The sequence below is a fragment of the Hyla sarda genome, chromosome 1 (assembly GCF_029499605.1).
Source record: "Hyla sarda isolate aHylSar1 chromosome 1, aHylSar1.hap1, whole genome shotgun sequence".
Taxonomy (NCBI): Eukaryota; Metazoa; Chordata; class Amphibia; order Anura; family Hylidae; genus Hyla; species Hyla sarda.
In genome coordinates this window covers 150,480,127-150,493,941 of record NC_079189.1, presented here as the reverse complement: position 1 = coordinate 150,493,941, position 13,815 = coordinate 150,480,127, and the positions used below count along the sequence as shown (strand labels likewise).

Sequence of the window (13,815 nt, the reverse complement as noted above, 5' to 3'; positions counted from 1 at the left end):
CGTCATAAAAATTGACAAGACAAAACAATACCGGCAAGAAACTTCTAAAGCCTAAACAGGTTGTTTACTTTTCCCCACATCAATGTTATCACTACTTGTAATAATAATCAATCTGTAAAAAGTATAAGATTTGTTAGGGTATGTTCACGAGGAATTGGGGCGGAAATCACGCTGAAGATTTCCACCCCACCAGTTTTTTTCCCGCTCAGAATTACCAGCAATTTCGTGCGGAATTCCGCGTGGAAATGCAGGCTTCATTCCGAGGAGAGGAGGAGTCTGCGCGGATTCCACGTGGAAATGCTTCTGACTGAAAAAAAAATAACACAACATTGATCTCTATGGGAGAACGACGCTGATTCCGCCTGAAAGAACGAACATGTTCTTTCTTCAAGCGGAACGTACTTCCTCGTCAGAATTCTGCTTGAGGAAATTCCTCAGTGTGAACTGAGGGGCAGAAATTCTGTACAACTCTATTGGGTTTTCACTGCTGAATGATTTGGAGAGGAATAAGCGAGCAGAATTACTTGTGGAAATTCCTCTCCAATTCCTCAGTGTGAACATACCCTTAGACCTTTACATATGAAAAAAACATATTACTTACCTGAACATTAAAGAAAGGGCACTTATTTCAACCTGGCCAACCCATTCCTAATAAAAAAATAAAATTAAAATATTTTCTAGAACTAGTACAAAGAGGATGACTAATAAGATATAATTGTCTATGTATAGCCATTTTTCTTCTACAACAATCATATAAGTATTTTCACTTTTTTTTACTTTATTATTTTGTTAAAAAATTAAAGATATATCATAGTGTATCTATGCCATGTTTAGGAAAAGCAGGAGGTAAGGCTAGCCTCCTGCTGTTGCTTAGCAACAGCTCTCAGCATGCACAAAAGGGCCCTTTGGTAGTTTGTTTATGCTGGGGGTTGTAGTTGTGCAGGCTGGGGGTTGTAGATCTATGAAAAAGTGTGCCTCCAGCAATTTCATAACTACAACCCCAAGCATGCACAAACTACCAAAGGGCATGCTGGGAGTTGCAGTAGTGTGCCTCCAGCTGTTGCATAACTACCAGTCCCAGTATGCCCTTCTGCTGTAAGTGCATGCTGAGAGTTGAAGTTTTGCAACAGCTGAAAGCACACTGGTTGCGAAAGAGTTTGTTACCTAACTCAGTGTTTCGCAACCGGTGTGCCTCCAGCTGTTGCAAACTACAACTCCCAGCATGCACCGATAGACTGTACATGCTGGGGGTTGTAGATTTTGCAATAGCTGAAGGCACATTGGTTGAAAAACACTGAAGTTTAGTAACAAACTCAGTGTTTTGCAACCAGTGTGCCTCCAGCTGTTGAATAATTACAAACCCCAGCATGCATGGACAGCCAAAGAGCAAGCTGGGAGTTGTAGTTTTGCAACAGCTTGAGATTTGACCCCCAACCCTTTTTATTTTGTGTAATGTAGAGTTTTTAGGGTACATTCACACGGGCGGGGGTTTACAGTAAGTTTCTCACTGCAAGTTTGAGATGCAGCTAATTTTTTGCTGCAGCTCAAACTCCCAGCAGGAAACTCTCTGTAAACCTCTGCCCGTGTGAATGTACCCTAAAAACACTACATTACACAAAATAAAAAGTAAAAACACTACATATACACCCCCCCTACACAGTTACCCCCTCCCCAATAAAAATGAAAAACGTCTGGTACAGCACCGTTTCCAAAACGGAGCCTCCAGCTGTTGCATAACAACAACTCCCAGTATTGCCGGACTGCCATTGACTGTCCAGGCATGCTGGGAGTTTTGCAACAGCTGGAGGCACCATGTTTGGGAAACACTGTTGTAGGGTAATTTTGCTATCGGAGGCAAGTCTAATTCTTGAATCCGGGTCCATCCCTATGCAAATCCCCAATTTAGGCCTCAAATGCGCATGGCACTCTCACTTCGGAGCCCTGTCGTATTTCAAGGCAACAGTTTAGGGCCACATAGGGGGTATTTCTGTACTAGGGAGAAATTGCCTAACAAATTTTGGGGTGCTTTTTCTCCCCCAAAAAAGGTAAAGTTGGGGTCTACCTTTTTCTCTTTTTTTTTTTACACTAACATGCTGGTGTTGCCCCATACTTTTAATTTTCATAAGGGGTAAAAAGGAAAAAAAAGACCCCCAAAATATGTAACGCAATTTCGCGGAAATACCCCATATGTGGACATAAAATGCTCTGCGGGTGCACAACAAGGCTCAGGAGTGAGAGCAACATGTACATTTGAGGTGATTTGCACAGGGGTGGCTGATAAAAAATAAAAATAAATAAAAAAAAACACACCCCCACATGTGACCCCATTTTGGAAACTACACCTCTCACGAAACGTCACAAGGGGTATAGTGAGCCTTAACACCCACAGGTGTTTGACAATTTTTTGTTAAAGTTGGATGGGAAAATGAAAAACATTTATTTTTTACTAAAATGCTGGTTTTACCCTAAATTTTTCATTTTCACAAGTGAGAATAGGAAAAAAGCCCCCAAAATTTAGTAAGAACATATCCCATATGTGGATGTAAAGTGCTCTGCAGGCAAACTACAATGCTCAGAAGAGAAGGAGCGCCATTGGGCTTTTGAAGAGAAAATGTATCCGGAATTGAAGGCCACATGTGTTTACAAAGCCCCCATAGTGCCAGAACAATGGACTCCCCCAACCCCCCCCCCCCACACACACACACACACACACACGTGACCCCATTTTGGAAACTACATCCCTTACGTTTAGTTTCCAAAATAGTATGCCATGTGTTTTTTTTTTTTTTTTTTTGCTGTTCTGGCACCATAGGGGCTTTTTAACCCCTTAAGGACCGAGCCCTTTTTCACCTTAAGGACCGGAGCGTTTTTTGCAATTCTGACCACTGTCACTTTAAACATTTATAACTCTGGAATGCTTTTAGTTATCATTCTGATTCCGAGATTGTTTTTTCGTGACATATTCTACTTTAACTTAGTGGTAAAATTTTATGGTAACTTGCATCCTTTCTTGGTGAAAAATCACCAAATTTGATGAAAAAAATGAAAATTTTGCATTTTTCTAACTTTGAAGCTCTCTGCTTGTAAGGAAAATGGATATTCAAAATATATTTTTTTTTGGGTTCACATATACAATATGTCTACTTTATGTTCGCATCATAAAATTTATGAGTTTTTACTTTTGGAAGACACCAGAGGGCTTCAAAGTTCAGCAGCAATTTTTAAATTTTTCACAACATTTTCAAACTCGCTATTTTTCATGGACCAGTTCAGGTTTGAAGTGGATTTGAAGGGCCTTCATATTAGAAATACCCCATAAAAGACCCCATTATAAAAACTACACCCCCCAAAGTATTCAAAATGACATTCAGTAAGTGTATTAACCCTTTAGGTGTTTCACAGGAATAGCAGCAAAGTGAAGGAGAAAATTCAAAATCTTCATTTTTTTACACTCGCATGTTCTTGTAGACCCAATTTTTGAATTTTTGTAAGGGGTAAAAAGGAGAAAATTTTTACTTGTATTTGAAACCCAATTTCTCTCGAGTAAGCACATACCTCATATGTCTATGTTAATTGTTCAGCGGGCGCAGTAGAGGGCTCAGAAGGGAAGGAGCGACAAATGGTTTTTGGGGGGCATGTCACCTTTAGGAAGCCCCTATGGTGCCAGGACAGCAAAAAAACACACATGGCATACCATTTTGGAAACTAGACCCCTCAGGGAACGTAACAAGGGGTAAAGTGAACCTTAATACCCCACAGGTGTTTCACGACTTTTGCATATGTAAAAAAAATAATTTTTTTTTTACCTAAAATGCTTGGTTTCCCAAAAATTTTACATTTTTAAAAAGTGTAATAGAAGAAAATACCCCCCAAAATTTGAAACCCAATTTCTCCCGATTCAGAAAACACCTCATATGGGGGTGAAAATTGCTCTGCTGGCGCACTACAGGTCTCAGAAGAGAAGGAGTCACATTTGGCTTTTTGAAAGCAAATTTTGCTCTGGGGGCATGCCGCATTTAGGAAGCCCCTATGGTGCCAGGACAGCAAAAAAAAAAAAAAAAACACATGGCATACCATTTTGGTAACTAGACCCCTCGGGGAACGTAACAAGGGGCTAAGTGAACCTTTATACCCCACAGGTGTTTCATGACTTTTGTATATGTAAAAAAAAAATTTTTTTTTTTACCTAAAATGCTTGTTTTCCCAAAAAGTTTACATTTTTAAAAAAGGGTAATAGCAGAAAATACCCCACAAAAGTTGAAGCCCAATTTCTCCCGAGTACAGCGATACCCCATATGTGGCCCTAAACTGTTGCCTTGAAATACGACAGGGCTCCAAAGTGAGAGTGCCATGCGCATTTGAGGCCTAAATTAGGGATTGCATAGGGGTGGACATTGGGAATCACTGGCGTAGAATACCCCTAACAGGGGGCCTCCAGCTGTTGTAAAACTCCCAGCATGCCTGGACAGTCAGTGGCTATCTGGCAATACTGGGAGTAGTTTTGCAACAGCTGGAGTCTCTGTTCTGGAAACAGTGACGTACCAGACGTTTTTCATTTTTATTGGGGAGGGGGGCTGTGTAGGGGTATGTGTATATGTAGTGTTTTTTACTTTTTATTGTTAGTGTAGTGTAGTGTTTTTAGGGTACAGTCGCACGGGCGGGGGTTCACAGTAGTTTCTCGCTGGCAGTTTGAGCTGCGACAGAAAATTTGCCGCAGCTCAAACTTGCAGCCGGATACTTACTGTAATCCTCCGCCCATGTGAGTGTACCATGTACGTTCACATTGGGGGGGGGGAACATCCAGCTGTTGCAAAACTACAACTCCCAGCATGTACGGTCTATCAGTGCATGCTGGGAGTTGTAGTTTTGCAACAGCTGGAGACACACAGGTTGTGAAACACCGAGTTTGGTAACAAACTCAGTGTTTTGCAACCAGTGTGCCTTCAGCTGTTGCAAAAGCTACAACCCCCAGCATGTACGGACAGCGGAAGGGCATGCTGGGTCTTGTAGTTATGCAACAGCTGGAGGCATACTACATTGGCTGGGGATGCTAGTTATGCAACAGCTGGAGACACACTGGTTTACTACTTAACTCAGTGTGCCTTCAGCTGTTGCACACAGCCAACGGGCATGCTGGGAGTTGTAGTTATGCAACCACCAGATGCACCACTACAACTCCCAGCATGCACTTTAGCTGATTGTGCAAGCTGGGAGTTGTAGTTACACAACAGCTGAAGGTACACTTTTCCATAGAAAGAATGTGCCTCCAGCTGTTGCAAAACTACAAGTCCCAGCATGCCCATAAAGGCATGCTGGGAGTTGTGGTGGTCTGCCTCCTGCTGTTGCATAACTACAGCTCCCAGCATGCCCTTGTTGCATGCTGGGAGCTGTTGCTAAGCAACAGCAGGAGGCTGTCACTCACCTTCAACGATCCACACTGCAGGACTGTCCCTCGCCGCCGCCGTCGCTCCTGGGGCCCCGATCCCAACAGGGACGCCGGGGATCGGGGTCAACAGCACCCAGGGTCTTCTGCCCGCACCCGCTCACGTCCTCCGGAAGAGGGGAGGAGCGGGTTGCTGGAGTGACACCCGCAGCAGGCGCCCTGATTGGTCGGCCGGTAATCCGGCCGACGAATCAGGGCGATCGTGAGGTGGCACCAGGGCCACCTCACCCCTGCAGGCTCTGGCTGTTGGGGGCCGTCTCTGACGGCCCCGATCAGCCAGTAATTCAGGGTCATCGGGTCACTGGAGACCCGATTGACCCGGAGTCCGCCGCAGATCGCTGGACTGAATTGTCCAGCGATCTGCGGCAATCGCCGACATGGGGGGACATAATGACCCCCCTGGGCGATATGCCGGGATGCCTGCTGAACGATTTCAGCAGGCATCGGGCACCGACTCCCCTCCGGCTAGCGGTGGGGGCCGCAAATGCTCAGGGCGTATCCATATGCCCTCGGTCCTTAAGGACTTTGAAACGGGGGCGTATGGATACGCCCTATGTCCTTAAGGGGTTAAATGTCACATGCCCCCCAAAAACCATTTCAGAAAAACTCACTCTCCAAAATCCTATTGTCGCTCTTTCCCTTCTGAGCCCTCTACTGCGCCCGCAGAACACTTTACATCCACATATGAGATATTTCCTTACTCGAGAGAAATTGGGTTACAAATTTTAGGAAGATTTCTCTCCTTTTACCCCTTGTAAAAATTCAAAAACTGGGTCTACAAGAACATGAGTAAAAAAAAAAAAAAAAAAATGAAGATTTTGAATTTTCTTCACTTTTCTGCTATTCCTATGAAACACCTAAAGTGTTAACACACTTACTGAATGTCATTTTGACTACTTTGAGGGGTGCAGTTTTTATAATGGGGTTTTCTAATAGAAAGGACCTTAAAATCCACTTCAAAACTGAACTGGTCCCTGAAAAATTCAGATTTGGAAAATTGTGTGAAAAACTGGAAAATTGCTGCTCAACTTTGAAGCCCTCTGAAGTAAAAACATGTCAACCTTATGATGCCAACAGAAAGTAAACATATCGTATATGTGAATCAATATATAATTTATTTGGAATATCCATTTTCCTTATAAGCAGAAAGTTTCAAAGTAAAAAAAAAAAATTTGAAAAATTGAAAAAATTTTCATAACATTTTGGAATTTTTCACCAATAAATGATGCAAGTGTTGACAAAAATGTACCACTTACATAAAGTAGAATAAGTCACAAAAAAATCTCGGAATCAGAATGAAAAGTAAAAGCATCCCACAGTTATATATCCCAGTGGTCAGATTTGCAAAAAAAGGGCTGCGTCCTTAAATGACAACTGCAGTTGTAAACATTTGTATATGCGGTGCCTCAAAAATAAAATAAACTCGTACATACCTTCCTACGAGCCCCCGTTGGTCCGGCACAGGCCTCACGGTCCGGCAGTGCTGACGTCATTCCACTTCCTGGGGACGGGGATGCCGTAGAGCCGTCGGCGTATCACCGGCCGTGGAGATGTCCCGCCACGGTCGGTGATACGCCGACGGCTCTGCGGCGTCCCCATCCCCAGGAAGTGGAATAACGTCAGCACTGACGAACCGTGAGGCCTGTGCCGGACAAACGGGGGCTCGTAGGAAGAGATGTACGAGTTTATTTTTGAGGCCCGGGCACACGCATATATAAATGTTTACCACTGCAGTTGTCCTTTAACCCCTTAAGGACATAGGGCGTATCCATACGCCCCCGTTTCCAAGTCCTTAAGGACCGAGGGCGTATGGATACGCCCTGAGCATTTCCGGCCCCCACCGCTAGCCGGAGGGGAGCCGGAGCCGGATGCCTGCTGAAATCGTTCAGCAGGCATCCCGGCATATCGCCCAGGGGGGTCATTATGCCCCCCCATGTAGGCGATTGCCGCAGATCGCTGGACAATTCAGTCCAGCGATCTGCGGCAGATTCCGGGTCAATCGGGTCTCCAGTGACCCGATGACCCGGAATTACTGGCTGATCGGGGCCGTCAGAGACGGCCCCGAACAGCCATTGCCAGCAGGGGTGAGGTGGCACTGGTGCCACCTCACGATCGCCCCGATTCGTCGGCCGGATTACCGGCCGACCAATCAGGGCGCCTGCTGCGGGCGTCACTCCCGCAACCCGCTTCGCCCCTCTTCCGGAGGACGTGAGCGGGTGCGGGAAGACGACCCCCGGTGCTGGGGACCCCGATCCCCGGCGTCCCTGTTGGGATCGGGCCCCAGGAGCAGCGGCGGCGGCGGCGGAGACGACGAGGGACTGACCTGTGCTGCTGGATCGTTGGAGGTGAGTGACAGCCTCCTGCTGTTGCTTAGCAACAGCTCCCAGCATGCAACAAGGGCATGCTGGGAGCTGTAGTTATGCAACAGCAGGAGGCAGACCACCACAACTCCCAGCATGCCCTTATGGGCATGCTGGGACTTGTAGTTTTGCAACAGCTGAAGGCACATTCTTTCTATGGAAAAGTGTACCTTCAGCTGTTGTGTAACTACAAGCTTGCACAATCAGCTAAAGTGCATGCTGGGAGTTGTAGTGGTGCATCTGGTGGTTGCATAACTACAACTCCCAGCATGCCCGTTGGCTGTCGGTGACTGCTGAGAGTTGTAGTTTTGCAACAGCTGAAGGCACACTGAGTTAAGTAGTAAACCAGTGTGTCTCCAGCTGTTGCATAACTACAATCCCCAGCATCCCCAGCCAATGTAGTATGCCTCCGGCTGTTGCATAACTACAAGACCCAGCATGCCCTTCCGCTGTCCGTACATGCTGGGGGTTGTAGCTTTTGCAACAGCTGAAGGCACACTGGTTGCAAAACACTGAGTTTGTTACCAAACTCGGTGTTTCACAACCTGTGTGTCTCCAGCTGTTGCAAAACTACAACTCCCAGCATGCACTGATAGACCGTAAAAAAGTAAAAAACACTACATATACACATACCCCTACACAGCCCCCCTCCCCAATAAAAATGAAAAACGTCTGGTACGTCACTGTTTCCAAAACGGAGCCTCCAGCGGTTGCAAAACTACAACTCCCAGCATGCACTGATAGACCGTCCATGCTGGGAGTTGTAGTTTTGCAACAGCTGGATGTTCCCCCCCCCAATGTGAACGTACAGGGTACACTCACATGGGCGGAGGATTACAGTAAGTATCCGGCTGCAAGTTTGAGCTGCGTCAAATTTTCTGCCGCAGCTCAAACTGCCAGCGAGAAACTACTGTGAACCCCCGCTCGTGTGACTGTACCCTAAAAACACTACACTACACTACCACAAAATAAAATAAAAAGTAAAAAACACTACATATACACATACCCCTACACAGCCCCCCTCCCCTCCCCAATAAAAATGAAAAACGTCTGGTACGCCACTGTTTCCAGAACGGAGCCTCCAGCTGTTGCAAAACAACTACTCCCAGTATTGCCAGATAGCCACTGACTGTCCAGGCATGCTGGGAGTTTTACAACAGCTGGAGGCCCCCTGTTTGGGAATCACTGGCGTAGAATATCCCTATGTCCACCCCTATGCAATCCCTAATTTAGGTCTCAAATGCGCATGGCACTCTCACTTTGGAGCCCTGTCGTATTTCAAGGCAACAGTTTAGGGCCACATATGGGGTATCGCCGTACTCGGGAGAAATTGGGCTTCAAATTTTGTGGGGTATTTTTTGCTATTACCCTTTTTAAAAATGTAAAATTTTTGGGAAACCAAGCATTTTAGGTAAAAAAAAATAAAAAATGTTCACATATGCAAAAGTCGTGAAACACCTGTAGGGTATTAAGGTTCACATTACCCCTTGTTACGTTCCCCGAGGGGTCTAGTTTCCAAAATGGTATGCCATGTGGTTTTTTTTTGCTGTTCTGGCACCATAGGGGCTTCCTAAATGCGGCATGCCCCCAGAGCAAAATTTGCTTTCAAAAAGCCAAATGCGACTCCTTCTCTTCTGAGACCTGTAGTGCGCCAGCAGAGCAATTTTCACCCCCATATGGGGTGTTTTCTGAATCGGGAGAAATTGGGTTTCAAATTTTGGGGGGTATTTTCTGCTATTACACTTTTTAAAAATGTAAAATTTTTGGGAAACCAAGCATTTTAGGTAAAAAAAATATAATATTTTTTACATATGCTAAAGTCGTGAAACACCTGTGGGGTATTAAGGTTCACTTTACCCCTTGTTACGTTCCCTGAGGAGTCTAGTTTCCAAAATGGTATGCCATGTGGTTTTTTTTGCTGTTCTGGCACCATAGGGGCTTCCTAAAGGTGACATGCCCCCCAAAAACCATTTGACGCTCCTTCCCTTCTGAGCCCGCTGAACAATTAACATAGACATATGAGGTATGTGCTTACTCGAGAGAAATTGGGTTTCAAATACAAGTAAAAATTTTCTCCTTTTTACCCCCTTTCAAAAATTCAAAAATTGGGTCTACAAGAACATGCGAGTGTAAAAAAATGAAGATTTTGAATTTTCTCCTTCACTTTGCTGCTATTCCTGTGAAACACCTAAAGGGTTAATACACTTACTGAATGTCATTTTGAATACTTTGGGGGGTGTAGTTTTTATAATGGGGTCTTTTATGGGGCATTTCTAATATGAAGGCCCTTCAAATCCACTTCAAACGTGAACTGGTCCATGAAAAATAGCGAGTTTGAAAATTTTGTGAAAAATGTCAAAATTGCTGCTGAACTTTGAAGCCCTCTGGTGTCTTCCAAAAGTAAAAACTCATAAATTTTATGATGCAAACATAAAGTAGACATATTGTATATGTGAACCCGAAAAAAATATATTTTGAATATCCATTTTCCTTACAAGCAGAGAGCTTCAAAGTTAGAAAAATGCAAAATTTTCATTTTTTTCATCAAATTTGGTGATTTTTCACCAAGAAAGGATGCAAGTTACCATAAAATTTTACCACTAAGTTAAAGTAGAATATGTCACGAAAAAACAATCTCGGAATCAGAATGATAACTAAAAGCATTCCAGAGTTATTAATGTTTAAAGTGACAGTGGTCAGAATTGCAAAAAACGCTCCGGTCCTTAAGGTGAAAAAGGGCTCGGTCCTTAAGGGGTTAAAGAGGCACTGTCATTGTTAAAAACTTTTCATATATTGCAGGACTCATAATATGACATTTCACAATATACACCTGTTAAAAAAAAAAAAAAAATTTTCACCTGAAATTCAAGCTCAAAATAGCCACCACTAGGGGTCTCCTGTCTTTTAGCCAGACAGACTAGTCTACATTTTACAGCATACTGGATACCGTCCGTAAAGCATACCGGTATCCAGTATAGGAGATTTCTATTGTGTATGCAAAACTACAGATAAAGGATGTGTGGACATGCTGGGAGCTGTAGTTTTAAAACAGTTGGAGGCAACACTGCTCTAATACAGTTATTTACAAACATTGCAGCTTCAGTTGTTACTAAACTACAACTCCCAGCATGCTGAAATAGTCAAAGCTTTCTCAGACTCCTGAATGACAAAGAAGTTGATCAGACATTCAGGAGTCTGTGAAAGATGAATGACACACAGTGACAGCTATGCTGATTAGCATCCAGCTTTACTAGGAGAAGATAAAACAGAACATGTTTTCATAAAAATGCTGTACTTTTATCTAAAAAATCATTGTACTAATTTTATAAAGATCTATTCTTATATTAATACATTTTATCCTTTTATGAATTCACCATAATGTCTTCTGATTATTGCAGGCAAGCTCCAAGTATCTTCCTCTGACACATGACACAGCATAAAACCAGAGAGGAAAGGGTTACAGAGTAGAGAGTACTGATTGGCTGACTGCACAGGCTTGCTCCTGTGAGGGAGACAGACTGACACGCCCCCTCCACCCTGCACAATGATAAAGTAACTCACCAGCAGATAAATGCTTATATCTCTGGATATATTGGTCCGAGACACAAAAATTATATGCACATGATCAGGATTGGGTCCTGAGTAACATATCACATTTTTTTCTTTTTTTGCACTATGACATGTACACGTTAAGGTGAAAATGAGCTGCGGCCTTAAGGGTGTTAAGAAAAAAAAGTTTTTTACTTTTCATTCCATTATGAATAAAGTTTCACTTGTTTGATTGAAATTTCAAGGGGGGGGGGGGGGGGGGGGAAGGTGCAAAGTCAAAAACCGTATGGTGAAAACTGGATGGAACCGTACGCACACAGTACCCTTTGACTACCATGTTAAAAAAATAAAATAGAATTAAAAAAAAAAAGGATACTTTTCAATACGTTTTTTCGCCCGGACCGAAAACCGTGGTAGGCTACGGTTTTGGGTACAGGAAAAAAAAGAGAAGAAGAAACTGACAAAACCGTACAGGATGCAAAACGGACACAACCTGATGCATCTTTTGGCATATGGTTTTCAATGGAGGCGCAATGCATACGGTTTTCAATACAGTTCCATATGGTTTTCAAATTGAAAACGTATACGGGAACTGTATTGCAAAAACGTGATGTGAACCCAGCCTTACTTGGACTCTTGCCATGCTTGAGAACACACCTGGACTTCTGAGCCTCATTTGCATACTAACAAAACAGCTTATATCTCACAGTGCTGGAAAGGACTATGACACAAAAAACAAAAAAAAACAAAGCTATGCCTTGAATCATGATTACTATCCCCATATAGCCATGAGAATATTTACATATGATTTTCTGCTGACAGGTTTGCTTCAAAACTGTATCACACAGTACAATTCTTTCCCAAACTTCATAGCTGATGTCAGACATCAGTGGCATGTCAGAGAACGGGGTTGAAAACAGTGACATGATATAGCACAGGACTCTTCCAAAGCGGTAGTTCCCCTGAAGCACAGTGGTTTATAATGATTCTGCTACATGTCCAAGTTGAGACGGATTAAGAAGGTAGAGAGCAGTAGAGGACCTGAGAAGAATCAGAACTGGAGTGACACAATCAATCAGCTGGATGTGACTTACTATTCGGAGAGGTTTTTAAAAAGTTTAAGAGTAGGGTCACAACTGATCCGTAGCTTATTTTACGCTACAGATCTGTCAGTGACCCGACCTATTTTGTGCCTCCAGTGGTTGCCACCCCCATTCCCCGCCTTGCTCCGCCCCTGGCCTGCTCGCAGCGGCAATCTGCCAATACGAGCAGCCACACAGGGGGCCTGCGAGTCGGCGAGTGCACTCAGACATCGCGTTGCAGTGTACTCAGACATCGCAGCTGCTCCGCGATTTCTGAGTGCACTCACCGACTCGCAGGCCCTCTGTGTGGCTGCTCGTAGCGGCGGATTGCTGCTGTGAGCAGGCCAGGGGCAGTGCGGAGTTGGCAACCGCTGGAGGCACAAAATGAGTCAGGTCACCAGCGGGTCTGCAGTATAAAAATACGCTGCAGATCAGTTACATGTGACCCTACCCTGAAAGGCGGTTCAGCTACTTACAGCATTGTACAGCATCCAATGAAATCAGTGGAGACTCAAAAGAAGTGCAGACAAGCCTTCCTAATTTAACGGTATTGTTCTTAACAGGGAATTTTCCCTATTTCTTTAACTGGTTCTAACAGAACATTTTGTAAGCTGCTATCTAACCCAATCAAAACACATTTCCTTCTTAAATTCCTTATTTTAATAAATTATTGTTACGGAAAACAATGCGACCTGCCTGCCTTTTTAGATTACATTCTATAATGTTCTGTTTATTTACAGATCTATATTTTATTTAAAAAAAATATATATAATATATAGCGACCATAGCATCTAGCGTACCTGTGGATTTTCCAGACGTTTCAGATACTCTTCAAAAGAGCCCTCAATAAACTAAACAAAAAGCAGAACAATTCAAAAGATGTTATAAAAGAACAACGTATAATCAAATAATTTCAGTGTTCATTTCAACATAGAAGCATACATTGTTGAGCTGGTACAGTAAACTGAATGATGCAGTAACTGAACTCCTGAATACTTAAGGGCCTGAGTAGCTCAGAAAAGCAGAAAGGAGGACACAAGTTGACCAGTTGCAAAAGTAGCAAGATATTAAGGGTATGTTCACACGGCGGAATGTCCATGCAGAATTAAGCAGGAATATTCCAAACGGACATTCCGCTGCAGCAGAGTCCCGTTGGATTTCAATGGGATTCTGTTCCACTGTGCACATGGCAGAATTTTTGCAGCAGATTTTTCTGCCATGGAAATACCGATTCTGGCCCCCACAAAAAGAATGGACATGTCTATTCTTTTGGCAGATTCTGCTCAGAAATGTATTTCTGTCTACGCATTTCCGAGCTGTCTTAGTGCCCACCGCATTAATCAAATGAGCGGAATGTCTGCCTGTGTTTTCCGGGCAGACA

At 43.7% G+C, this 13,815-nt stretch overlaps 1 protein-coding gene across 4 annotated transcripts in view; it reads right to left on the bottom strand.

The window, feature by feature from the left end:
• Positions 1-13,815, bottom strand: part of OTUD4 (OTU deubiquitinase 4) — a 70,562-nt gene that overhangs the window by 41,081 nt on the left and 15,666 nt on the right. For all 4 annotated transcript variants that reach the window (XM_056562864.1, XM_056562865.1, XM_056562866.1 and 1 more), the window contains exons 3-4: positions 13,235-13,285; positions 602-648 (exon numbers count right to left, since the gene is read on the bottom strand). In XM_056562864.1, the coding sequence (XP_056418839.1) occupies positions 602-648; positions 13,235-13,285 (98 nt within the window). The remainder of the gene's footprint in view (positions 1-601; positions 649-13,234; positions 13,286-13,815) is intronic.